Source organism: Nyctereutes procyonoides, unplaced genomic scaffold (genome assembly GCF_905146905.1).
Source record: "Nyctereutes procyonoides isolate TBG_1078 unplaced genomic scaffold, NYPRO_anot_genome, whole genome shotgun sequence".
NCBI classification, from domain to species: domain Eukaryota; kingdom Metazoa; phylum Chordata; class Mammalia; order Carnivora; family Canidae; genus Nyctereutes; species Nyctereutes procyonoides.
The window spans coordinates 75,745,294-75,772,159 of NW_026575140.1; the positions used below are offsets into that span (position 1 = coordinate 75,745,294).

Consider the following 26,866-nt stretch of genomic DNA (forward strand, 5'->3'; position numbering starts at 1 on the left):
TCGGTGATCATTGGTTTATTCAGGAGGGGAAAGCCCAAGCTGTATGTCGCCCTCTCCTCCCCTGGCCAGCTGGCCCCCACCCCATTGCCCCCCCACCCAGGGCCCTCGGGAGGGCTGGTGAGAGGAGGAAGGAGCCCACCTTGCTGCTCCTGCTCTGGTCCTCTCTCCAGGCCCTGAGCCCCATGACAGCGTGCCACATGGAAGGTAGTCAGAGGGAGGAGGAAGACCCATGCGGCCAGTGGATGAGGGTGGGGGGCAGTGGGAAAGCCACCCTTAAAAATTACAGCAGCAGGTACCTGAAAATTGCAAGTTACCAGCCGAGACAGTGTCCCCAGCCCGCCCACTTCCCGTCGCAGCGAGAACCCCAGGATTCCGCAGGTGCGTGGCACGTCCCTTGGGCAGCTGGGCCAGTGGCTATTTTCATGGAAGGATTGTGCCATGTTGGGGGACTGGCTTATCTCAGCCGGTAGAAGAGGGAGAGATCTTGGCTAAGACCATCCTAGCAGCCAGGAGAGCCCGGCCCCAGGGACCTCGGACTCGGCGTGGCTACGGTGACACCCAAAGTGGTTGGGATGATGGCTCGGCCAAGGGCTGCAGGCTCAGGCTGGGCAGCGGTCGGCAGGACCAGGGCAGGGCGCTCAGGGCCACTCTCCTGATGAGCCCTTTGGGCCTGTGCGGATGGCAGCTGGGCGCCTGTCATGGCCAGGCCCCTACTGACCACATCACAGGGAAGGAGCCTCGGAGAGAAATGGCCAACAGGCCTCGAGGCGGCAGGGGCACGGGCAGGAGAGGCAGGCCGCTACTTCGGGGGCCACAGCAATTGTACTCAAGAGGAGGTGGGGGGCTAGGCGAGTGAAGCCCACCTATGTCCCAGCCCTGTGATGGCTGGCCTCTGAGCACAGGAAAGATGGTGACCATTAGAAGCCCCAAGGCCGGGGAGGGGCCTGGATGGAGCGTGGCTGATGAGGGGAGGCGGGGGGAGGCTCCCTTCCACCCAGATGAGAAGAGTAGCAAGAGCAGCAGGATCAGCCGGGGAGGGCGGGGGTGGCAGCACCTCGTTGCTGCCTGCCTGGAACTCACGGGGCCTCGTTGGACCCCATCCCATTGCCTTTGTTGACGTAGAACGGCCGGTAGTGAGACTGTTGGGGGTGAAACAAGAGTGGTTAGGGAGGGCGGAGGGCAGCTGAGCCTATTAGCCAGACCCACCCTAGCCTAACCCCCCTGCACCCCACCCCTGGGGAAGCAGCAGTACTTCAAAACCCATGATTCTAGGGGCCTGTGACCTAACCCACAGGCTCTACTACCCTGTGACCAGGGTTGGGCCCCCATATTATTGAAGTCTCGGGGTTCATTTCCTAATCAGCTCATTCTCACCGATTGATTGGTGAACATAAACTTCAGCCCCCCCATCAAACCTTCTCTCTGTGGCCTAGGATCCCCCCACCACCACCCCAGCACCGCCACGGCTCCCATTCGCACCACACCTTCACCTCTGCAGAAGGGCGCTGTGCTGTTACAGGTGATTTAGAAGGACTCATGGAGTTTTTACAGCCGCCCAATTAAATGAGTTCCTAGTATCATACCCATTTTATAGATGAACAAATCAAGGCACAGAGAGGCTAAGCAACTCGCCCAAGGCCACCCAGCTGGTGAGTAGGGGAGCTGGGATTCAAGCCCTAGCAGTCCAGCTCCAGAGCTCCCCACCACCCCCTACAACCCCAACCATGTCTCTGAATTGCTCTGAGTCCCAAGGGCTTCAGGCATTCGCTTCTGTTCTCTCTGCACGATTCCCCTGACAGAGAGGGCACAGAGAAGGCAACCTACTGCCCAGCCCGCCACGGATGTGGGCTCCCCAGCCCCAACGCCTCTCTCATCCTGGCCTCTCACTCAGGGAGCGTCCTCGGTGCGGAGCCAGCAACAACCTTCCCACCAGCTCTGCATGTGGCACCCCCTCCACCCCCAGTCAGCTCACCTGGGCCCTGAGAAATCTCCCTCCGGCCATGAGGAGGCCGGGTTAGCTGCTGCTTGACCTATGTGAGCATGCTCAACCCTCTGCGGGGCTCTGGAAGAGGCTTTGTCCCTGAGCTGGGTCAGAGAGTGGACCCTCCTCACATGCCACTGATGCCAGCACAGGAGACATCAAGGATGTTCCCAGCCGCTGCCTTCAACCTTCCAGGCCGGCCTGGAAACTGGTATCCCCTAGTAGCTCCTTGCCTGCCCTACATCTGGCCCAGAGCGGTACGCTGGGGAGAGGAGGGCTGTGGAACGTGGGGCCGAGTCCCTAGCTCAGACCTTGGTTAAGCCACTGATGAAACAAATGCAGGAGACAGAGGTGCCCCAGAAGGAGAGAGACGTAGCCCAAGTCACACAGCTCTTAGCATCAGAACAGGGCCTGGACCCCAAAGCAATCGATAATAGACCTAGGAAGGGCTCAAGTCTTTGTTTCTGGAAGGCTGGGCCACCCGACTCCTGCTATAGACAGAGGGATCGCAGCACAGAGGAAGAATGGCTCACACGAGGCCCCACGGCAGGTTGGCACAGGGCTGGGGCCAGGCCCCAGGTGTCCTGGCTCGCAGGACAGCCTTCCTCGTGTCCCAGCACCGGCCCCCATGCTTCCAGCACTGCTTGCCAGCTGCGGACACCCTGCCCTGCCAAGCGTCTCAAGGTGGTAATGAGCTTTCTCCACTGGGACCCAGGCTCCGGGAGGTGGAAGAGTGTGTGGCAGGCACGGCAAGGACTCAGTCCAGTAACAAAAACCCTGTTGTTGTTGTTGTTTTTCCCCTCCCCGTATCTGCTTTGTGCAGTCCTGCTGTCGCTGTGCCCCTGGGCCCAGCTCCAAATTATACACATGATTACTTAGCTCCCATCACCAGCAAATTAAAGATTCTCTCCAATTAAACCAGCCCCAGCCACTGTGGCCCCGAGCAAATCACCTCCCCATGCTCTGACCTCCAAATGCAAAGACATCAGGGAGCTAGAGACTCCGGCCCTTGTCCCCAGCAGAGCCATGATGCCACCCACATCTCGGGGCAGCTATCGGACTGCTTCAGCTCCAAGAGAGAAGCAATCCGGGAGGTGGAGGCCTAGCATGTGAAGGAAGCCCCCGCTCACAGAGGTCCCGGGCAGCGGTCAGGTCTAAAGGCTACTAGAGATCACCTCAACTCAGTACTGCCTTATAACACCGAAGAAACTGAGTCTCACAGAGGGAATCTGATTCACCCGGGATCCCCTGAGCTGGCTGGGCCCCAAGGCCATGCTTCCCTGTGTGTGGCTCTTCAGGTCTTGGTTCAGGGCCATTAGCTATTGAACCCCTAAATATATCTGTTCCGGACTTTACAGCCTCTGTCTCATCATGCTATAACCCCAAGGGCCTCTGCTGTCAGAGCTGGGGAATGGCCCCGGGAAGGGGCGGGGGCACCCATCACTAGGATGTCCGTCCCCTGGATGAGAATTTCACACTCCCAGAGCTGATAGGGACAAAATCATTCAGCAAGGACAGACACCCAGCCACCATTTGCCAAATGAAAAAAAAAAAAAAACAGGGCTGCCCACTTTACAGATTAGAAAACTGAGGCCCAGAAAGTACGTGCTTGCCCAGGTCCGCTGCCTGTTAGTCCCGGGTCTCTACTACCCTTTGCTGAACATAGGAATTCAGGCCACTGCCACCCCCTCCTTCCATCCTGTGGCCCAGAGATGTCACATCCTCTCACCACATCCCCTGGGCGACTGGTGACCACTTGCCCCCCGGGGAGCCCCAGTCAGTGCCCATTCTGGACGTGTCTGTGCCCAGGCAGGCTGTCCTGGCAGCCCCTCACTCACCAGCAGTGTCTGCTTGCCAGATTTCCAGGTCTGGGGCTGGGCCTTGGGGCTCTGGCTCCTGATGAGGGAAGGATAGCCTGCAGAGACGAGAGGCGCTGGTCGGAGGGAGCAGGGCCTGGCCGTCAGGGCTGCCGAGGCCCTAGCGGCACAGCTACCGGCTCCCAAGTGACCACCAAGCTCCAGCCAGCCCGCTACCAAGCGCAGCTACCCCTGAAGAGGTGTGCAGCAGCCTCGGGGTGGGCAGGGTGGAAAATCCTGGGGAGGCCAGCCCAGGGGAGGAGGCACCCAGGCAAACAGAGGGAGGAGGAACAGGCCAGGTGGGCTGGGCCGGGTGGGGACAGGGGAGCGTTGCCCCCAGATCCAGGTCAGGATCTCATTGCTCTGCAAGGATGTCCCCCTGCACCTGCCCTGAAGGTGCCCCACCGGCCCCGCCGCTTCCCACGGGCACAGCCGGCCAGGGCTTCCACCAGGAGGCGCCCTTTCCTACTGCCGGGCTGCCGGGGCAGGGCCCACCCTTCACCACCCTGCAGGACCGCACACATCTTCTCCTTCACCCTCACCCTGTTTCTGTGAGCAGTTTGCCCTGAGCTGCACCACCAGGAAGTGGCAGCCAGGCTAGGAACCCAGGTTTTGCAGAACGCCCAAACCCGTCCTCATGTTCCTCCTGCCCCGTTCCACTGCCTGTCACCGGGTCCAGGAGCAGGAGGCTGGGGCTGGGGCCCAGCAGTCGTTTGCCATGTGGCCAAAGTCCATGGTTAAGACAGCAAGGCCACGGCGTTCTGAGCCTGGTCCTCCCACCTGCCCTGCTCCCCTCAGCCCAGCGGGATCCGTAAGGGGGTCTGGTCCACAGAGCTGTGGGAAGCTCTCGGCCTCAGCCATCGGCCTGCAGGAACAAGCCGTGGAGCCTAGGAAGGAGCAGACTCTGACCCCAACAGGAGAAGCTCAAGAAACAACAGGGTCTGGCCTCGGCTGGGGCAGCCCGGGGCCCTGTTCTGGCCTGCTCTGAGGGGGGGTGCACTGGTCAGGCCCAGAAACCAGCTCAGCACCACCAGGCCGCCAGCCGGGCTGACCTTTCCTTTTGGTTTGCACTTAGCAAGACGGTGGAGGCAGAGCAGAGAACCCAGGTCTCCCCCTGCATCTGGGGGTTGTGGGAGTTGCAACCTTGGAAAGAGAGGGTTCCACGGGTCCTGAGTGGCAGATGGGACAGAGGGGGAATTCAGATCTCAATTCTTAGTTCCCAGAAAGAAAAACCCATGCCAGCCACGAGAGAGGTGAGGATGGGGATGGGGATGGGGGTGGGGGTGGGGATGGGGGGGAAGGTGTGGTCCAGGAGACCAGCCTTGTGCAGCAGACAGAAATCCAGGGGAAGGGTGAGCTTGAGCTAGTGGTGCTGGGGTGGGGTGGGGTGGGGCGGGGTGGGGAGATGCATCCGTCTTCCAGGGAACTCTGGGGAGGAGGACCAGGACACCCTAGAAATGGCAGAGAGCCCCAGAGGATGTCCCGTCTGCCCTGCTGTAGGAGGGAGAAGGGGAGGGAAGACAGGCAGGTACCAGGATTATTTTTAAACCGCCCACTGCCGTCCAGTGGTTTGGAAAACTCTGTGGTGGCCTGTCCCAAGGTGGTGAACTGATAGGGGACTTTCCCAGTGCCTGATGGGAGAGAGAGAGGCATTAGCAGCACGGCCTGGTCCCACGAGGGGCCAGAGGGAGTCACACCTCACCCTGGCGCGCTGCTATTCTGGTGGCCCTAGTAGGTGCAGGTGGGGGCCATCCTCACAGGCGGGGCTTCTGCTTGCACACGGGCAGGCCCCGGCCCAGAACCTGCCATCCAGGGCCGCTCCCAGCTGATCTGTGTGGAGGTGACCACAGGTGTTCCTGGGCTGCTCCTCTGGGGCTCGGTGTATTTCAGGAGGGGCTCTCCTAGGGCAAGACCTTTGCCAGGGGAGGTGCTACAAGCCGATGGGGGAGATACTGGGGAGCATATGGAAGCTCCAAATCACACCAGCTGGGAGGGGACCATCTTCCCTTTGATCCAGGTTTGACCAGAGAGCAGGGAGTTGCTGCTGGGGGCCAGACAGGTCAAGGCAAGTGCCAGAGTTTCCCAGCCCTGGCCTGGGGAGAGGACATCCCTGGGGGTCTTGCGGGCTGGGGACCCTCCAGTCATATTCCCTTCTAGCAGGTCCTTCCAAGAATCCCTGCCCTGGGTACAGGCTGGGATTCCAGCCTGAAAGGGACAGCTGAATGGTAAAGCCACCTTCGAAGACCACTGCTTGGGGGCCTGCCTCCCTCCGTCTCCCTAACCCCAGCCAGCCTGCTTCTCGTTGCTTCCAGGCGGGATGTCTCAGGGGTCAGAAGACAGACTGGCTTACACCACAGCCCACAGAGCTGTCCTAGGGCTTTTCAGAAGAGACACAAGGACCCTGGCCAACCTCAGGGAGCAGGAGGCACTGACCCCTCAGCCTTGTCTGGGGAGCGGACTCAGACTCGGGAGCCTTTAGAGATGGTCCAGCCCTTCCTTCCTGAAGGAAGGCCTGACAGGACTCTGACCCTGCAGGTTGCTGGCGGCGGCTATGCAGCCACGGGGTTCTAGAGTCAACAGAGGCGGGTTGTTGCTGGATGAACAAAGTTGAACTTTGCAGCAGGAGAACTCAGAAGGTGGCCCTGATGGAGGCACCCTGGGGAGGTCAGGGGCAGGGGTGTGGAGTGTATGGCATCCCCAGTGCCCTGACAGTGCAGCTCATCGTAGGGACCAGCGTGACGGAAGCAAGCTCCGACCTACGCCGGTGCCGCCGAGCCTCCCCTGACGGCTCCCTGGCTCTCGGGCCAGGGTCTGTCCCCTCCAGGGTGGACAGCTGGTGAGTGATGGAGCAGAGACCAGCGCAGAGCTTGGAGAGAGACGGGAGAAGCAGGGCAGGGTGGGGAGGGCTCACCTTTCAGAGAGAAGGAGGAGCTGCCTTGGACTGCAGGCAGGTCGTCAGAGCTCTGGATGGTGGAGGAGTACTCCCAGACCCTGGAGGTGTAGTTACCTGGCCGGACACAGGGAGAGGTGTCACACCGGTGTGGCCCAGCGTGGGGGGGTGGGGGGCCGGAGGAGACCATTTCTTCGACTCTGCCCAGCCCCCGTCACGCTTCCTGCCATCAGAGTTGTCCTAAACCACAAAGCGTCCGCATGCCCCTGCCCTACCTACGGGCCCACTGTCCTCAGACTCAGGTACCGAGTCCTTAAGCTTTCAGGGGCTGCTGCTGCACCCTGACCACCACCCCCACCCCCTGGCTTCACCTCCCTCAGCCCCTCCCCGACGCTCCACGTTGCACCCGGGTTGCCCCTGAGCTCTCCGCACACACCTGGCTCTCTCTTGCCCCACCTGCTCCCCATCCCTAACAGATGTGTTGGGTCTTCTGGCATCAGCTTCCCTGTCATCTCCTTCAAGTCTGTGTGTGTCTCAGCCCCAGGTCTCAGGTCATCCTGCACCCCCCCACCCCCCTGGGGCAGGGGATATGCCCGTCTGGCCCAGCATCACGTCCAGCGCCTGGCGCTGCGCCTGGTCCCTGGAAGATTCCATTGTATGGTTGGCGGGTGAATGAAAGAACAAATAAGCAAATAAACAGAAACACATGCTAATCTTTGGGACAAAGGCAGTAGGTCCAAGTCCTGAAATTCTGTTTGCCGAGCTGAAGAGGCTGATGAGTGTCCCACAGTCTAGAGGAGAGAGGCTGTGGGGAGGGTGCGGAAGGACCAGCAGGAGCACCATGAGGGCACTCGAGTCTGGGGGGCTTCAGAGCCCCCCACAGTGATGCACCTGCACCGGGCCCAGTCCTGGCGGTCCTGATCCTGTCCCACCACTCCCTGCAGGAGGCTGGGGGCCTGACAGCGGGGCTCAGTGGTCAGAAGTGGCCAGGGCTGCCCACCCACCCCTCGGTGAACCCTCTGCCACGGGGTCCTCCGGAGGCTCTCCAGGACGGCCCCCAGTGAGCACCGAGGGCCCAGAGGCCCATCCTTTCGTTCACCTCTTTGTCCACTCCTCTCCTCGGACTCGTGTTTGCTGAGGCCTCCTTCTAGGATTGCAGCAGTGAGCCAGACAGACCCAGCCTCTGCTCTCACGGAGCGCACGGTCTACCCCGCATGTGGCGGTAACAACGCGAATCCAGTCCTGACATGAGGCCTGGACATTGCCCTGCCACAGGTGCCCCTGACCGTCCAGATCTCCCAGGCCCATGTCCTCACTGAAGAGGCCCCTCCACTCCCCTCTCAGACCTCCCGGTGCCACATCTGAGGCAGGGTTCTGGTGGAGCAGCCCCAGGGCCCTCTGCACACGGCTGGCAGGCACCCCAGAGCCTCCAAAAACCTGGGCCTCTGGAGCACATGGCCCTACCCTTGGCACAACGGTGCCCTCGGTGCACCGGGCAGAGGGGTATCTGTGCTTGGCAGCTCTCCCGGAGGAAGCCACGTCTCCACCCCTCTCTCACTGTTTCTGGGTCTTAAGCACACATCACTCACCTGGCATGGCAGCAGTACCTCCCGGATTTCCAGGGACAGCCCCCTTACATGCCATGCCATGCATTCTGTTTACAGCTACACTAGTCTGTTTTAACCATCGTGATTTCTCAACACAGAAGTGCACACAGATCAGTTAAGGACCCAGGTCCTCTGCAGGTCCTTGTGTCACGATACTTGCTAAGAGAAGCTTCCACCCCGAACCCTTGCTTCAGTTTCCCTGGCTCACCCTTCAGGGAAAAGATGACTTCCCTGGACTCAGGGATTTCCAGGGATGCCGAGGTGCCCGGCTGCCTCTCCACAGCCTAACTAATGATGCACACACACACACACACCACACACACACACACACACTTTGAGCTCAGGACTCCTCCCCACCTGTCTTGGGGCCCCTAAGCCCATCCTAGCTCCCCACATTCCCCTCACATTGGGGAGTCCAGCCCCCCTGCCCATTGCCCACCCCTCAGCCCTGCCCATCCCCTTGCTGAGCCGCCCTCTCACCTTTGGTGCCGTACAGATTGTTGAAGTTCTTCTGGTTGGTCTCCTTGGAGAGGCGGCTGGGGGACCCTGGCTGGTATGATGTCCTGGCCCCACCTGTGAAGCAGATTCGGATGAACCATCATTGCAGAAAGGTGAGTCTGGTTCAAGGTAGGCCCGTGGCTTCTGACCTGAGGGGGTTATTTGGGACTCCTTGTCCCCATCCAGCCCCCACTGCCTGTCCCAGGACCTGGGTTCCATCACTAAGACAGCTCTTCTGGGTCTAGCATAGGCAGCCACTTAATTTGCCCTCCCAATCAGGATGCTTAACAGTGAAAGATAGACTGTTGGTAAGTACACAAGAGCCTCAGGTACAAACCTGGAGCCTCCTGCATAGACTGGTATGGTCACCCTCCCTGGGGGCTCTGAGGATCACCAAGGCTGGAAAAGCCAACACCTCTCTCCTGAGCCAGTCCTTGCATGATGGAGACCCCAGAGGCTGGGAGATGGGGTGCCCGTGATGAAGGAGGATCATGGCAGCTATGGGGGGCACAGGTGTTGGACCCTTGGCCAATTGAGGGCTCACCGGTGATGATGAGCTGGTGCCCACGAACATCTCCCAGGTCCTTCCCCCTCCAGGGATAAGACCTTACGTTACACAGAAGCCTCCAAATTTGGGTTCTCAGAACAATCTTGAGAGGCTGGCAGAGTGGGATCCATACTCCCACTTTACATGCTTCCCACATGTGTCAGGGTCTTTCCATCCGCTCCTCCCCTCCCACCTAACCAGCGACCCCGCTCCCAGCTCTGGCCCACCACCCAGCCAAGCACCAGCTACTTCTTCTGTAAGCCTCTGCCCTGTGGCTGCTCACACCTGGGTGCCCTCTGTCCATCACAGCCAAGCCTCTTCACAGAGCACACGGCCCCTCTTCCAGGGGCCCGGACACCAGCCTCCAAGGAGAAATCTCACTTCCCAGGCCTACTGCCCCAGAGCTCCCAGACTCGCCTCTGGCCCTTGGGTGGCCTTGTCTCCCCATCCCCTTGCTGACTCTCCCTGGCCCTTCCCTCGCCTCTACCCTGAGCCTGGGAGCTCCCAGAGGGCAGATTTCCTCCTTCCTCCTGTCCTCAGTACAAGGGCAGGGACACCAGATGAACCTGTTTCTTCCACCTACAAATGTCACCGTCTGACTCAGTGACAAGCTGAAAGGCTTCCTAGCATCTGAGCTGAATTTCTCTCTTCTCAGGTGGGGGTACTGAGAGGGCAGTGACCTACCCAATGTCCCCAGGTCCTGGATCGAGGGCAACATCTTGGCAGGTCTGTGTCCCTGCCTCTACCCCCAGCTGCTCTGCTCCCTTCCCACCACCCGCAGTGGAACCCACACCCCCCTCAGCCTCCTACGGAGCAGGGGGCAGCCAAGCAGGGGCCAGCTGGGGAATCAGTGCCCATCAGGGTCCTCGGAAGGACTGGCCAGGGCAAGGGACACTGGGGAGGCTGGTCAGTGCTGCTCACTGGCTCCCCCGCTCCCAGGACTAGGCCCCCCAGACAGCACCCCGGGGAGGAAAGGGGCAAGGCTGGCGGGCCTGGCCCACACCAGGAATGTGGGGCAGGGGGGACTCGGGCGCTCAGGTGCCTCGCCAGGCCTCTGCCAGGGCCCAGGTGTTGTTTTCAAATTGGGTGGAGAGACCAGGTTCCTCCCACTGAGCTCATCTCTCTAAATCCCCAACGCCCTTCCCACGGTGTGTGTGCGCGTCTGAGGTGTGTGAATCAGTGCCCAGGCCCGGGGGCTCCCCTCCCCAGCACCTCGTGCCTTCCTCACGTCTCCATGGCTCCTTCCTCACCTTTCCCCACACCCCCCACTCTTCTTGAGACCACCTTGACACGCGTGCACACAAATACACATGCCCTTTATCTGAGGGCTCACACACCTGGCACACCCACCCTTATGTAACGGGCATTGTTGTGGTTTGTTGCTGGTGCAAAAGAATGCAACAGGCTTCCCCAGGGCGAAGACAGGCAGGCTCTGGTCTATACCTCCACCCAGGCTGGCACAGGCTGGGACCGTCCAGCGCCCCGAGAGGGAGGGCTCGGGGCCAGGATGCGTGCAGGGAGGTACAGGCGAGGAAAGGTAGGCCAGCCACCTGTCTCCCTGCCCTTGAGGACCAGAATGGCTCTGGGGGACCAGCCCCCCCCCCCCAGCACTACCAAGACTCAAGCAGAAGCAGAACCCAGCTCAGGCCTGGCACACGGTTGCTGGTGAAAACAGCAGCCAGGAGACCCTCTGGAAGGAAAGGGAAAGAAGTGTTTGGCCTGGAGGCAGGGGCCAGAGCTCCAGGGAGGGGAGCCATGGGGGGCAGGGTGCCCTAATGTATCTCTAACCCGGATGCTTCTGAGGACAAAAGAGGACACGGCTCGTGGTTCCTCCGGGACAGCGGGTATGGGCCAGCACTTCCCCAGGCAAACCTAGCGACAGCCACTCTGCCACAGGGGGACCCGGCTGGGTCTCCAGAGCACCATTAGGGGCAGGGTGCCCTCCCTTACCCTTGGGCGTGAGGTACATGGAGTATCTCTTCATGGTATCAGGTGCACTCCACTCGCTCGCGTAGCTGTTAGTATAGTTGTTCATGTAGCGATGGTCAGCCCCTGGGAAGGACAGAGGTCACTCATCAGAGGGGCAGGTGGGGAGGAGAAGCTGGCCCCTGGGGATGCCCAGCTGATGGGCTCTGCTGGGTCGGCCCCTGGCACCCTGGCCCAGGCACAGGCAAGGTTCTCCAACCTTGGAGCAGGCCACGGCCTGCCCAGCATGCCCTCTGCTCCTGAGCTGCGAGGAGGTGAGAGAGGGGCTGCAGTGAGCCACCTACTTCCTAGATGGGCCCTTGGGAGTAACACACTAGGCACGGCACTTGGCACTTTATAAGGTGCTGTGTACAGCGCCCACCCTTGGGCTGGTATGGAGATCCTCATGTGACAGACAAGGAAACTGAGGCTCAGGAGTTAAGCAAAGCCACTTGCCCAGTGTCACATGGCCAATAAGAGCAGAGTTGGGGGCAGCATGAGCCCTCATCCCTACTTCATCACTTTGTCCCAGCCACGTTCGGCAGCCCAAGGGGATGGGTTGGGGTCCTCGCATCGGCCTCCACGGCCAGGGATCCAGCCAGTTGAGCAGAGGCATGCAGAGGGGAGTGAGCTGAGTTGGGGGGGTGTGACTCTTCCCTGCCCCACCCCGCCCTCAAGTATACCCCCAAACCCAAACATATCTGTGGTGCCTCGCTGGCCTTCCCCCAGCTGCCCTCTACCCCACTCCTTCCTCTTACTGCTTCTCCACCTCCTACTTTCCCTCTGTCCTTCCCTCTCTGTCTCCCCAGGGCAAGAGAGGGAATGAGTGGCTCAGGCCCTCATCCTTCATCTCCACCACCCGTACCTAGCAGGGGCCTGACACACAGGAGGCAACCCCGTGTCCTCCCAGGTGTTGGCTCAGCCCTCCTCCCATGCTCCCATCCCCCCACCCCCAACTCCACAAGCTCAGGAGGACTGTGCTCTGGTGCCTCTCAGTCCCCGGGCCTTTGAGGGTAGGACTGAGTCTCTGGTCTGATGGGTAGGCTGGCATCCAGGAGGAGAGGAAGTCTGACTCACTGACCACCCGTTCCCCCCCACCACCGCCCCCTCACATGCACATACCGCCCTATAGTCAGACACACTCCCAACAACAATACAGCAGCAACCAACAAACTAACAAACCCACGTGGAGGCCCAGGGCTCCAGGCACAGGTGCAGGGCTGCTGACATCAGCACCGATCCTGCTCCCGGCAGCACCTTCCTGTACAGGGCACAGGGCACAGGCCCACACCTGCTCAGAGGCTGTGGCCAACCAGTCATGACCTAGAAATGGCACATGGATGGGCAGCAGGCAGAGGTCCCCACAAGGCTCATGGGCCACCCTAGCCCAGTCACAGCCATCCTCATTTGTCTGGCCAGACCTCAGCAGAGGCCCTCCCCCTCCCCAGGCTTGTACCCCAGGACCTTGATCATCACACACCCCAACTGCTCTGCATGGCCACCAGCCATGGGAAGACACAGGAGGCCGAGTAGCTGAGTGTGAATCCTCACTACGTCCCCAACTCAGCTGCATGCCCTTTGAAAAGCTACTTCTCAGACCCTCGGACCCTCAGATCCCCGGCCTTCTCATCTGTGAAATGCACTGCATCCTGCAGGGAAAGTAAACCCTTGTAAGCAAAGAGCTCGCAGGAAGCCAGCAGGCAGGGAGTCCTCAGGCACTGCCAGCCACCACCGTTAATGTCATCACCATTGTCATCAGAAGGAGGATTTCAGGATCCAAATACCTCTTGAAGCCAAGTGGTTGTCTTGCCGCAGTGACTCATGGATCCCTCAGGTGTAACTGAATGTCCCCCACATTTCACAGGGACTCTGTGTAATGTCACCATCACCAGATATATAGATGCACCCCTCAACTCCAGCACACCTGCACACTATTATCCCCTCCTCATCCCCAAGAAATCACATGCTCCATCTGGAGACAAAAGACAGAGACCACTTCCTTGGGGTGTTCCGGCCAGAAGTGTCCTTAAAGCCCTGTGTTGGGCCTGGGCCACAGGATGGGGCCTTGGCGGAAAGTGCTCTAGCTTCAGATCCTGAAGCGGTTGGGTTGGGCTGGTGAGAAAAGACTTAATGGAGTAGTTTCTCAGATGAGGAGGCTTTCTGTGAGGTGATTCAACTGGCCTCCGTGGGGGACAGCATGACTCACAGAGAAGCTGACTTCAGGGGAGCTGGTGAATCACTGAGACATATGTGCCCCATTGTCCCCAGCCCAGCCCACTGGGCCAGTTCCAACCCTCTGGCTCAACACCACTCAAGGCAGCCATGGTGACAGGCAAATTTCCCTCCAAGCGTGATGCGGTTCTAGGTCATGTCTCCGGGAGTCTGCAAAGTCACCAGGTTAGCATCTGGCCCTGACAAGTGGCAGCATCCACACAGCTGCTGGATTGGGCCCCATCATCAGATGTAGATCTGAATGAAATTAATCCCCGAGTTTGATGGATGACCTGTAGAGAGGAGGCATTTGTGCAGCCAGGGCCCAGATGCCCACTGTCCTTGAGGGCCCTTGGAACACCACATAACCTTGGCAGCCGGTTCAATGGAGGCTACAATCCCTGAGTCCCAGTCCCAATACCTTGGGCAGGACAAGTAGTTTGGAACAATGAGGGGCCAACTGGCTGGATGCTGGCCCAGGCAGCAGGGATCGGCCTGGGAGGAAAGTGCCCAGGGCCCTGGGGCAGGCCTTGGGACAGGGCAGACCTACCATTCTCCATGTGGTTCCTCTCGATGAAGTTACGACTCAGATCCGCCTTGCACATCTTCTCAACATGGCGCATGCACACATTGAGCAGGTCATCTTTGAAGTTGCCAAGGGACTGTCCCAGGCCCTCCCCCTCCAGCAGAACATGGTAGGTGGGCAGGGGTGGGGGGAGGGAGTAATTGCTCATCAATGCACCAAATTCCTACCAAGGAAGGAAAGAAGCCATTAACTCTTTAGGTCTTTAGTAGCTGGGGGGGACCCTTCTCTGCAGGGAATTCTCAGTCCAGCTGGAAGGCTCAACGCTGGGAGCCAGACAGGCTGGGTTCTAGACACAACTCTGCTACTAACTAGCCACCCTTGGGTTTGACTAAACTCCACTAGACACTAACAATCTTGAGGGCGCTAGTCATCAGATATGGGACTGCATGGCCCCCCCCACACACACACACACACAACTGGACACATCATCCTACCTCGCAGGGGTTGATGAGAGTGATACAAGCTGTGATGTCTTTGGGAGTAAAAACACTAGGAGATACGAGGAGCTTCTAGAACGCTCTGGGTCAGTCATGGTGCTACCTTCACCTTTTCATACCACGCTCGAAGCCTGCCTCTGCACTTTGTGCTTCTCACTTCCCTTCCCCCTCACCGGAAAGTCCCTCTTCTTTCTCAAACCTTTATGAGCCTTCAAGACCCAGTTCAAATTCCACCTCCTCTACAAAGCTGTGTTAGATTACTCCCACGTGCTTGCCCTTCCCAGAGCTTCCATAGGCACTTATCTCCTGAACCACATGCTTTATCATTTAATTACATACTCTTCTGTATTGCTCTCTAATTGTGCATGTCTTATCTTCCCAGCTGAATTGCAGCTCCTTGGGGGCAAAAACCATGTCTTCTACTTCTCTATTCTCTGCAGCACCCAGCAGAGTCCTGGGCCTGTAGTGGTACCCAAAACTCTCCAGCAGTTGGAAGGATGAGTAGATGAATAGACAGATAAAGTCAAGGATATCACATGGGCAGCACTTCTACAACACACCCCATACTCAGAGCACACCTCACTAGTCAATCCCAGAACTCTTTCATTCTGAGCCTGGAGCACTGTTAGTACATATCAACTGAAGCTGGTACAAGGTGATATTTGCTGCCATCTTTAGAGTAGGCAGGGAAATGGCTTGGATGGAAAAATTAAATGGACAGATGGAATGGAGGAAGGAAGGAAGGAAGGATGGATGGATGAGGAATGGTAGGCAAATGGATGATGGACAGATGGATGCTGGATGAAGGTCTGGGAAAGTGGACCTAAGGATTGAAGGATCGAATGGTAGAAGAGTTGCTTTGTACCTGCAGAAACAGCACCGAGTCACTGATGCTCTGCATCTGCTCTCTGGTCTGCTTGTCCTCATGCAGCACCTTGGCCCTCTCGTCCAGAGCATCCACAATCACCTTCACTTGGTCCACAGCATCCTGCTCCCGCTGTTCCAAGGCAGCCCTCACTTCTTCCTTTTGCTTCTCCAGGTCCCGCACCAGGTCCTGGAAGTTTTGCTCTAGGATAGCCTTCTCACTGGTGGTGAAGCTCTGGGTCCAGAGTGAGAGGAGACAGGAAGGAGGGTTTCAGGAATTTTAAAAACCTCCCTAGCGAAGTATATTGTTAGGTCCCCACCCCACAGTCAGAACCAGGGCATTTCTACTGCCCTCCACCCAGCAAACCTGTTTGGCTAAGAATCTCATTCAAGGGATGCCATCTATTGACAGAGATGGCCAGGTTTGTTTACAGCCAACTCTTATCTGTGACTCCTCCCCTGGGTGGGTTGACTTGAGCCATCATTCCAATCTTGGGTGACTCCATGGACCCAGAAATTCTCCTATGAGTCAGGTTGCACTTAATGAAACCTCAACTAGAACCAAACATCATTCAGAAAGTGAATTTGACAAGCTGTTTATGCAGCCAGGGTCAAGAGTCAGTGATTTCAGATTATGGTTTCTAATTGCTCAAACCATAGCAGTCATGCATCTAACCATACTGGCACAAGTTAAAGGTCAACGTCATGCATTTGGTGGCTGGGTGGTCTGGTGGGTGGAGCAGACAGCAGAGGATACTGGAGGACACAGTGGAGGACAGGTTGATCTAGGGTCTTGATTTGCTGGGATGATGTCAAACAAGCATGAGGTAATGGATAAGATCTCCAACTGAATGCCTGGCCTAGACTTAGAAGGGAAATTGGTGGGGATGCCAGAAGGGTGGGTAAACCCAGAAGAAATAAGTGTGGGGTGTTAATGGGGGCCTGAGGCCTGGAGCCAACGTCTCTCCTCCTGCCAGTCAGGACAGGCAGGTTGAGCATAGAGCAAGGCCAAGGTCTGGGGGTGGCTCACCTTGATGCGGTCCTTCTCCTTCTGCCACTTCTCAGCCTCATCCTCAATCTCAATGATCTTGAGCTGCAGCTGTTCCTTTTGCAGTGACAGCTCTGTCTGCAGGGAAGGAGCCAGAGTTGGAGAAGTCCAGGGGAGGAGGTTGAAGAGCACCAGAGAATCAGGGTGTGGGCCCAGCCAGAGAGCCAAGTTGGGCAGGGCTCCCCACTCAGCCCTTCAGCCTATATTCTGCAAACAGTCGCCGGGACCTCAGAAATGCCAGGCATCATGCCTGTCACCAGGGATCTGGCAATAAGTCAAACACTATGTTGCTGTGAACTCAGGCCTCGGGGGCTAGACATCCCAGCCACGCCTTTAGAAGGACCAAACCTCTACCAGGTCCCTCCACCCAAAGTGAGCAGGAGGGATGGTTCATTTATGCCCCCCCCCTTCTTTCAATGGATTTAAGGGCCCTAGAGAGAGGAAAAGAATCTCCTGCTTCCTTCAAGCTTAGAGGAGAAAGAGGACACAGCCCAGCTTGGCCCAGCCCAGCCCAGGGAGTGTCCCGGGGCCGTAAGAGTGTGCAGCGTTTCTATGCCATGACGTGGGGCCTATGTTGCAAGCAGGAGCCCGGGCTGCAACCAGCAGGGACTCCGTCTGGACAGGTATAGCTATGAACCTGTTTATGGGAAAGGCAGTGCAGTCTGCAGTTTGGGCAAGGTAGGGGCTTCTATTCAGGGTCCCTGGAGGAGGCTTGGCCAGTGAGGCAGTGAAGGGAGGAGGAGGGAAGATCAGCAGAGATTCCAGGCATCCCCAATCAGAGGAGGACACAGGCTGCTGGGGTCTGGGGTAAGGTTGAGAAGAGGACCCAGGAGGGGTGCCTTGGGATGTGAGCTCTAATGGATATGGAAAGTATGGTTCATATGTTCCTTGCATTTGGGGAAATTCTTTCTCTGGAAAGCAGCTACAACAGAGACAAAAGGGGGGCATGAGGCTAAGGCCAAGCCCATTCAGCCGAGTCAAGAGGCACCTCTTTGTTCTAGCTGGGGCCCCTGCCAGTGCTCTCAAAGTACCTTCCAGCTTGGAAGGACTGGTGGGTGATCTCCACCCACAGGCAGAAAGACTAAGGCATCCAAGAATGCACTGGGGTGCTCATGGTCTCCCCACTACCCTGGGTTTTGAGCGGAGATCTGTGCCTTTCTCCAGCTATCTCTTTGAGGAACCCACAAGAAAAGTCAAGATGAGGAAGCCACAAACCGCTAGGAATGTGAGCTCTGTTGGCAAGGAGTCCTGAGAGGGATACAGACTTTGGCACGTGTTGCCCCTCTGGAGGGCTCCACCAGGCCAGCAGGGTGCTCACTGGGTTTCCTCCACAGACACCTGGGGAAGTGGATTGGTGGTGGGGAGAGCTTCCCTGGCTTTCTTGGAAAGGGTGCCCAGAGCTCAGGGAGCTAGTAGAGGAGATGGGAAGGCCCAGTCAAGAGCTGTGGAGGTCCCAGACGGAGAGCCCCCGATCCCACCCTGCACCCCCTCTCTGCCCACACATACTCCTGGGCTCTCCAGGCAAAGAGACTCCACATTCTCAGGAAGCATCTGCTCCACCAGTAATGGGTTGCAAACCCCACAACATGGAAAATGCCATTCACAGAGATGGAAAATGATTGTCAGGAGGAAAGGAGCGAAAGGAGATGAGGATAGGATTCAACCTTATTTCTAGAAAAAAGCTGGGGAGAAGCCAGGTGCCAATAGACACAGTGCTGGGAGAGTGGGGAGCAGAGAGATGAGACCCCACTGTGGATGTGCAGACTCGCCCTTCACACACCCCGAGAATGCAGAGCCCAAGAGCCAGAACATAGCAGGTGGCATATCCAGTGGCCTGGAAGATTCTGAGCCATAAGGAAGAAACAAAGGGCTGGATGATGGGTCTGTGCCAGGCACCTGGCCCACCCCAGGAGAGCTCCTGAGCCTGGCTCCAGGTCAAGGGGACAGCTGGAAGCCATCCTCACTGCAGCTGACACCTCCTGACCTGGCGGAAGCGGGGTGGGGGGGAGGTGGCACTGGTCCCTGGGTTTCTTGCCCTTACCTCAGCACCCACAGAACCAGGCCTGATGGACAGGAAAGCTGAGAATGAAAGTGCATTCACTCCCACCTGTACCTGTGTGGGGCCTGTACCCAGGGGAAAGGACAGTGTGGGGGATCCAGGAGAGAATCCGCCCAGAACTTGGGACTAGGAGTCCAAACATTTGAACCTAGTTACCACCACTTCCAAGCAGGTGGCCTTTGCACGTGACTTAAGTTCTCCATGCCTCAGTGGGTCTATCTTTCATGGACATAGTAAGAGGATCACCCCCCCAGGGATCACGAGATGACCTGGAAACAGGGAAATGAAGGCCTTAGAAAGAGTCCAGGGGGGACGCCTCAGTGGCTCAGCAGTTTAGCGCCGCCTTCGGCCCAGGGCGTGATCCTGGAGACCTGGGATCGAGTCCTACGTTGGGCTCCCTGCATGGGGCCTGCTTCTCCCTCTGCCTGTGTCTCTGCCTCTCTCTCTCTCTCTCTCTCTCTCTCTCTGTGTCACTCATAAATAAAGAAAATATTTAAAAAAAAAAGAAAGAAAGAAAGAGTCCAGGCCAGCATCATATTGTGTGGGGCACCTTCCATGGACTAGGAGCCCTGCCGGATGCTCTCACTCACACCAGGCCTGGAAGAAGGGCCGCTGTGTGGCGAGCAGGCCAGCAGGGTACAGGTGAGCGAGGGGGTGGGCACAGGTGTTCCGTGGTGCCACTGCATTGGGTCCGGGGATAGTGTGTACACTGTCGGGACACAGGGGGAAGCGTGCACACAGGTGCTTGCATCGTGGAGAACTGAAGCCTGGAGGCCATGGAGGGAGAGAACTGGGATGAGGCTAGGCCGACCTTGCCAGTGGGAGGAGGTATGAGCGGAGCAGGTGAAGGCCCAAGGAGTCCCGTGGAGTGAGCAGAGGTGCTGGGGGTCCCTGCCAGGAGCCGTGGGAGCACGAGGCTGGGTGGGGGCCTACGGGTGAGAAGTCTCAACAGACGAGCTTGGATTCACTGGCCAAGAGGGAGGAGGAAACAGGGAGTGAGTACGAAGGAAGGGTGTTAGAACCGGGAAGAGCCCAGACCGAGGGCGAGGGAGTCAGACCCTGGGGGCCATCCTGCAGAAGGGAAGCAGGGAGGCGGGCAACAGGGCTGGCTGAGGCGTAAAGAGGGGAGCCAGAGGTGTCCCCTGTGACCCGAGAGGGCAGGAGGGGGAGGCCCCTGATCTGGAAACATGCCAGGGCAGGGTCAAAAGTAGAGACGCACTGTCTGCAGCAGTGGGCGGACGACTCAGGGCAGGGGAGAGACTCATCTCCTTATTTTCTTTGGGCACAGGGGAAGTTGGACACAGGCTGGGAGGGGGCCTCGCAAGACCTGACTTGCAGGACATAGCAGGATGGGGGAAGGGGCCCGGGACTGGGAGCTCTGCACTGCCACCTCTGGGATGAGGGCTCCCCGCTTTGGAGGAGGGTTTGGAGTGTACAAACCCTCCCTGGGGATGTATCCAGCATCCATGTGGCTCTGGGCAATTTTTCCTCTGCTAATAGGGCTGCACAAAGCTGGAAAAGGCAGGACAGGGATGCCTGGGTGGCTCAGCGGTTGAGCATCTGCCTTTGGCTCAGGGTGTGATCCCGGGGTCCTGGGATCAAGTCCCACACTGGGCTCCCCATAGGGAGCCTGCTTCTCCCTCTGCATGTGTCTCTGCCTCTGTGTCTCTCATGAATAAATAAATAAAATATTTTTTTAAAAAAGGCAGGATGTAGGAAAGAATATAACACAGGAAGGCTCCCAAATACTGGGTGCCCCCCACAACATGAGGAGAAGGAAGGACACAAATTGTGTTGTTGAGTACCTACTATGTGCCAGGTGTTTTCTTCTTGAATCTGCAAAGGTTGTTACCCCATTTTATAGATGCAGAAGCTAAGGCCTAAAAAGATGATGAACTTTGCTGAGTTCTCACAGCTAGAAAGCCCTTCAGGGCTCAGATCTCATTATGTGTCCTCTTAACCTCTAGGCTCTGCTCTGAATCTTCCGGGATGATGTCCCTTCGCTCCTGCTAATTTAGGCCTGCCCAGGCTCCCCCGCTCACCGATGGAACAGTCTGGTCATCCTGCCTCTTCCCTCGTCACCCCCTTTTTCTCCTGGCACCCTCCTTATCGCCCCCGGAGGCCCCAGCTCTCTCTCCCTCCCCCTCCTCTCTTGGAATCTGACTAAAGCCCCTGATATTTGATGTGGCCCCAGCTCCCCACCCCTCCATCCCTGCCTCCACCTCCCTCCTCACTTCCTCTTACTCCTGGTTCATTCCCTCCACCCTGCCCAGGCCTGTCCCTAAATGCCTCCTTTGTTCCCTGCTCCCACACAGGTTGCCTCTCGCGCTGCTGCCAGGGATGGGCCCTGGGCAAGCCACCCTGCCGCAAATCCCTCTGGCCTTGGGGAAAGCAGAGGTTTCCCTGAGAGCAGAGTGATGGCACAGGCCCTGGTGGCGCCCCTGATCCGATGCGCCTGGGCCTTGGGGTGCAGACACACCTGAGCACTCACCTGGACATATGTACCTGCGCTGCCCCCCGGGGACAGAAGAGATGAGGCTGTGATCCTCCTCAGGCTTGGTTTAACCACACGGGCCGTTGGCTCTGATATTTGCCAAATAAGCCAGTTAATTGCCAAATTTGTACTCTCAGACAAATGGTAATTATCTGGATAAGAATCTGAAATGCTGGATAGATTTCCTCCATTTCCACCCAGATGTCAAATAGCCCAGTACTCGTCCGCTTGACTGGGACTTATGATCCCTTCTGCTTTCTCAGGTGCCAGGACAGGGACAGGGCAAGAGGGGGTAGTCAGAGTCACACCCAGGCTGTCTCCAGACCAGCGGTGGGCCCTTGAGAAGGTCACTCCACCTTTCCCCAGGCCTCAGTTTCCTTCCGGTGAGGTGGGACAAGATGCCTGATTCCCAACCTGGCTACACATCGGAATCCCAGAGGGAGACTTAAAAAATACAGATCCCAGGACCCCAACCCCCTGAACGAGCACCTCCCGGGGCAAAGAAAGCCCCAAGAAGCTGTGTCTTGATTCTCCAGGTGATTCCATTCTGAGGACGGCCCCCAGGAAAGCCTGCCATCCTATGAAAACCAAGTGTAAACTGGTGGAGGTGGAGAGGAAGGAGCCACCAGAAGAGTCTGAGTCTCAGCTCTGCCACCCTGTGCTGTGACTCTGGGGACGTGTCCTGACATCTTTGGGCCTATGTCTTCATCTATAAAATAGGTGCAGTAGCTCACGCCCTGTGGGGCTGCTGTCAGGAGTAGGGTAAACACCTGGCACTTAGGTGCGCTCCATAAAAACCGGAATGTCTCCCAGCCTGTCACTTTCTTGCCCTGTCTCCTGTCTCTAAAGAGTTTACAAGATAAACTGCTTCCCCTCAGCACCCACAGAGGTCACCTGTCTCTTCTCTTACCCACCCTGTCCCGGAGCAACCCCCCACACCCCCCACCATTGACAGGATCCCCCAGGAGAGTCGCCTCTGCCTGGCCTGTGCCCCAATCGCAGGCACCACTGTCCGCCCCAAGCGCCCACACCAGCACAGCTCCCAGAGCCCACGACTGACCAGTGACCACCACGCCCGGTGACCTGGTGGCTCAGCCTCTGTGGAAGAACTGGGAGAAGCAAAGCCACAGGGCAGCGGAGAGAGGGGAACCGAGCCTGCTGGGGGCAGGGGAGTAGCTGAGGGGTTGGTCCACGTGGGGATGAGCCGGGAGTTCATGCTCCCAGAGCCCGGCTGAGGCTGAGCGCCCCTCCACACAGGGAAGGGCGGCTGGCGGAGGAGGGGCCAGGCAGGCCACCCCCCAGCACACAGTCATTGGCCAGGAGGAGTCCTCCATCCTGACCCGATGCAGCAGGAGGGACTTGGGATAGACAGGAGGGGCCATGAGACACAGAAAAGGTGCATATGAACATTGTGATCTCATCAGCCTAATCCAGCCTGGGAAATGTCCAGAGGCAGGGGCATGGACTGGAGGACACCTGTGGAACCCCTTCTAACATGTGGAGTGGACCTGGAACATTCTGACCTTGGGTCCACCAGAGGAAGGATCGTCGTGCTTTCACGTCAAGTGGCCTTCTCTCCAACGCTGCCTCTGCTCAGAGGCTACAGGTAGAGTCGAAATCCAGGAGATGAGCACCCACGGCCTTGGCTGTCATCTGCAGCCTCATGCAACCATTCGAGATAGGTCAAAGATGACCTCACCTGGGCCTTCACCAGCTGGCCTGCAGAACAGGTTCTGGACAGGGCTCCTTGCAAAAAAGGGTGTGTGGGCTGATGTTTGGGTCTGCAGGGGATGCCTCCAAAGGATGCCAGGATTGACACGCTTATTCATTTCAGTCAATCAACCCACTAACCCTGCTGTGTGCCAATGTCCCCCACGTCTGACCTACTAGCAAAGCCAAGCACAAACAGCCGTGCTCCAGCCCAGGCTCCTGGCCACCCCACGCCTCTCCCTGCCTACCCTCTGCCGCTGGTGCACACTTGTGCACACACATACACACACATACGCTGTCTGAAGCCCCCATTATTAACGTCGTTCCCATGGATCATTTTCCCCTGAAAGCCCCTGGAAAGCACAGGTATCCTGAATCCCACCTCCTCAATGCCCTTCCCCTCAGTTGCTCTCAAATATTGGAAAAGAGTGGCTCCTGAGTGGCTCAGTGGTTGAGCATCTGCCTTTGGCTCAGGGCGTGATCCCGGGGTCCTGGGATCAAGTCCCTCATCAGGGACTTCGGGGTCCCCTCGGGGAGCCTGCTTCTCCTCCTGCCTGTGTCTCTGCCTCTCTGTGTTTCTCATGAATAAGTAAATAAAATCTTAAAAATATATATTGGAAGAGAATTAGGAGACTTCTTCCCCCCTCTCTATGAGCTTGGAGAGGTCCCTTCCTCTCCCTGGGCCTGTGTGTGTCCCTGTCTGCAAGGTGAAGGAAGAGACAGATGAGATTGCTAGGACTCCAGCCAGCATTCCACCCTCTACGATTTGATGTTGATCTACAGCTGCTTCTGTGTAACTGGGCGGATGCTCCCCGGGCTTGTTTGTGCGTCTGAGCTCTGCCTCTTGACCTACATCATGAGCCTTCAAGGGCGAAAGCTCTGTCTCTGAGTCCTATGCAGCCCCCCGAGCACCAGAAGGTGAACTCGAAGTTCCTGGTGCCTCCACAAAGGGTTGCCTGAGACCTTCCCATCCTCCAGGGACACCTGGGCTTTCCTCAGGTGATACTCTGGTTTCAGATGCAATTTGCAGGCAAACTCTATGAAACAGATATATGGGTGACTCAGCGGTTGAGCAACTGCCTTTGGCTCAGGTAGTGATCCCGGGGTCCTGGGATTGAGTCCCACATCGGGCTCCCTGCAGGGAGCCTGCTTCTCCCTCTGCCTGTGTCTCTGCCTCTGTCTCTCTCTGTCTCTCATGAATAAATAAATAAAATCTTAAAAAAAAATACAGATACGCAAGAGTGTATATTGCTTGTGGTAGAAGTGAGCACCTGAAGCCACTGCCTTCTTGGCACCAATTTGCCCCCTCCTCATCCCTGACATTTCCAAGAATCCAGGGATTCCATGGCGGAGTTTGAAGACCACCAATCTAGTCCCACACCATAGGGAACCAGGACCGAGAGAACGGAAGGGCCTTGTCCGTGGTCCGACAGCTCCCTAGAGGTAAAAACCAATGCTGGAACTCGGTTGGGTGGGAGACCCAGAACACCAGCCTGAGGCTCTGCAGTGTTTTGGTTGCACCCAGTGAAGATGATTGCCCCTTGGTTCTGTTTTGGTTTCCCCAGTAAGCTCCGGAAGGATGGGTTCCACGGCCCTGCCCTGTCACTGTGTCCCAGCCTAAGGCTAGAAGCCGGGCTGGGGTCGGGGGTCATCCAGGAAGTGGGAACACCTTCCTGGGCTAAACAAGACTCCCAAAAAGGATCTTTGGGTCTTTTCCCACTTGTAACCCATCTCCTTCTGCCCAGAGTGTGGGCGAGGGGCACCATAAGAGAGTAATCAGCCAACTCTCCATCAGGAAGACTGGGCGCAGAGGGGTCCTGGGCTGCCCTATTCAGATGGGTTGAGAAGCTGTTGAGTAAGGCCAAGTGCCCCACACTGGGCACCAGGAGGTTCGCCCCGGCAGAGGGTTGGGGGTGCGTGGCTGTCGTGGGACATTGGGCCCAGCATCTGTGCGGCAAGGGGCAGCAACCACAGCTGAGCCTTTGGCCCAGAACACCTTCTCCGTGTGCAACACTTTCACAAGTCTCCACACGCCTCTGCTCCTCCCCACGGAGGTACAAGGCAGGATCACACAGGCAGCACTCATGCAAACACACTTGTATATCGCGTGTACAAATGTATGCGCCAAACACCCACATGTATATGAGGCACATACACGTATATGGACAGCCCACCCACCCACGGACTGCAACCCTCCCCAAGTGTGTCCACGTACAGGCACAGATGTACACACATGTGACCACACACAGCCCAATGAAAGAAAGGGACGACGGAGGACATTGGGGAAGTCAAGGGACTGGCCAGGGGATCAAGTAAGGAACAAGCAGCCACTGTACTGCAAATGCAGACTCTAAAGCCAGGAAAAAAAAAAAGAGCATTTAAGTGGCCCCCAAATTCCCTCCTCCTCATGCATGACTCCTGCCCCAGTGGGCAGTCTGGCTCAGGTGGGAAGAATTCAGTCTCCCTAGAATTAAAAAGAAGAAGAAGGAGGAGGAGGAGGAGGAGGAGAAACCTTCCACCCAGACACAGAGCTCAGCACTGAGCCCAGATGGATTCTCGGCTCAGACCTGAATATTTCCTAGGACCCTGGTCAAGCGCCCAGGCATCTTCAGGCCTCCGTTTGCTCATCTAGGCAATGCCCCTGTCTCCTGAAGCCTTAGAGGATTAGGGTACCGCCTCTGACCAGCCCCCCCTCCCCACTCCAGCCTGCGGGTACAGAGGGGCAAGAAGGGTCTTCTGAAAGAGCCCAGGACAGTGGAGACGCAAGGCCCGCCCCCTCGGGAGCCCCCAGTGGAGAAGATGCCCCCTCGAATTACCTCCTTCTCGGCCTTGGCCTCTTCCACGGTCACCGTGCTGTGATTCTTGTGCTCCTGGAACATGCAGAGGTAGCAGATGCAGGTCTGGTCCGTCTGGCAGAAGAGCTCCATGGTCTTGCCGTGCAGGGGGCACTTGCGGGCCTCGAAGTCTCGGATGGGCTCGAGCAGCTGGTGGTCGCGGAAGGCGGCGCCCTCCAGGTGGGGCTTGAGGTGCAGCTCGCAGAAGGAGGCCTGGCACACCAGGCAGGACTTGACGGCCTTCTGCTTGGTGCCGATGCACGAGTCACACAGTACCTCCTCGGAGCCCGACTTGGGGCGCAGGAGGAGGCCGCCGTCGGCCCGGGGGTAGCTGTTCCTCCGGGCCTCCCCGGGCTCCACTATGGACACGGCGGCCTTTCGGGGCTCCGAGAAGATGGACTTGCGCAGCTCCCCCTTCTCAGCGAAGGAGACGGGCGGCTTCCTGGCGGCCCCCAGCTGGAGCCCGGCGTACGGGGACCTCTTGCCGTCCCCCGAGTCCATGCTGAAGTAGCTGGAGCCCTTGTCGTCCACGGACTCGACGAACTGGATGATGGGGCGCCGCCACTCGTTCCCCGAGAACAGGGAGCTCTTGCCCTCCCCTGGCTTCAGGGCACCGCCCGGGCTCTTGCCCTCGGCCGCCTCCCCGCCGTGCCCGTTGGTGGTCTTGGCATCTTGGCCTTCGGCCTTGGCCCCGTTCTCCAGGGGCCCGTTGGGGCCCGGCGGGCTGCGCGCATCCCTGGCTTCCGGGCTGGCCCCGTTGCTTCTGGAGGCATCTGCGGCTTCCATGGCCCGTCACTCGGCTGGCGCGCTGGGGACTTGCTGGGGCTGCAGGAGGGTGACCACTCGGGCTGGCGTCTCCGCGGGGAGTGGGTCAGGTCGTCAGAGCCCAGAGACACACCTATAGGGAACAGGGGGGAGGAGGAGGAGGAGGCCCAGGAGGAGGAGGCGGAGGAGGAGGTGGAGGAGGGGGTGGAGGAGGAGGAGGAGAGGAGGGGAGCGGCAGCAGGCCCAAGCCTGACACAACGGGCCAGGGAGGGCAGGCGGCTCCCAGAGCCAGCAGCGCGGCTAATTATACAGGAGGGCCACGCCCTACGCATTCATACCCAACCTGATTTCTAAAGGACCTGGGTTTTTTTTTTTTTTTTTTTCCCTCTCCTGGTTTAATTATTTTCCACAGCTCAGCAACCAGTCGGCCTGCTTCCTCCTGGCGCACTTTCTTCTCCTGAGGAAGTAGGGGAGCCTCTGTCCTCACGGGTGGGCAGGCTTCGCTGAGCCAAAG

At 58.1% G+C, this 26,866-nt stretch overlaps 1 protein-coding gene across 2 annotated transcripts; it reads right to left on the reverse strand.

Annotated features, from left to right (window-relative positions):
* Positions 1-26,636, reverse strand: TRIM29 (tripartite motif containing 29). 2 transcript variants are annotated; one of them, XM_055305877.1, is made up of 10 exons: positions 25,570-26,636; positions 16,473-16,568; positions 15,444-15,677; positions 14,106-14,304; positions 11,330-11,431; positions 8,815-8,907; positions 6,749-6,844; positions 5,370-5,468; positions 3,820-3,896; positions 1-1,139 (listed from the first exon to the last, which is right to left on the reverse strand). In XM_055305877.1, the coding sequence occupies exons 1-10, from the start codon at positions 26,371-26,373 to the stop codon at positions 1,077-1,079; spliced, it is 1,863 nt and encodes a 620-aa protein (XP_055161852.1). In that variant the 5' UTR covers positions 26,374-26,636; the 3' UTR covers positions 1-1,076. The 2 variants fall into 2 exon arrangements, with proteins under 2 accessions (XP_055161852.1, XP_055161853.1); XM_055305878.1 differs by lacking the exon at positions 5,370-5,468 and having other exon boundaries at positions 25,570-26,635.
* Between the last annotated feature and the right edge of the window lie 230 nt (positions 26,637-26,866).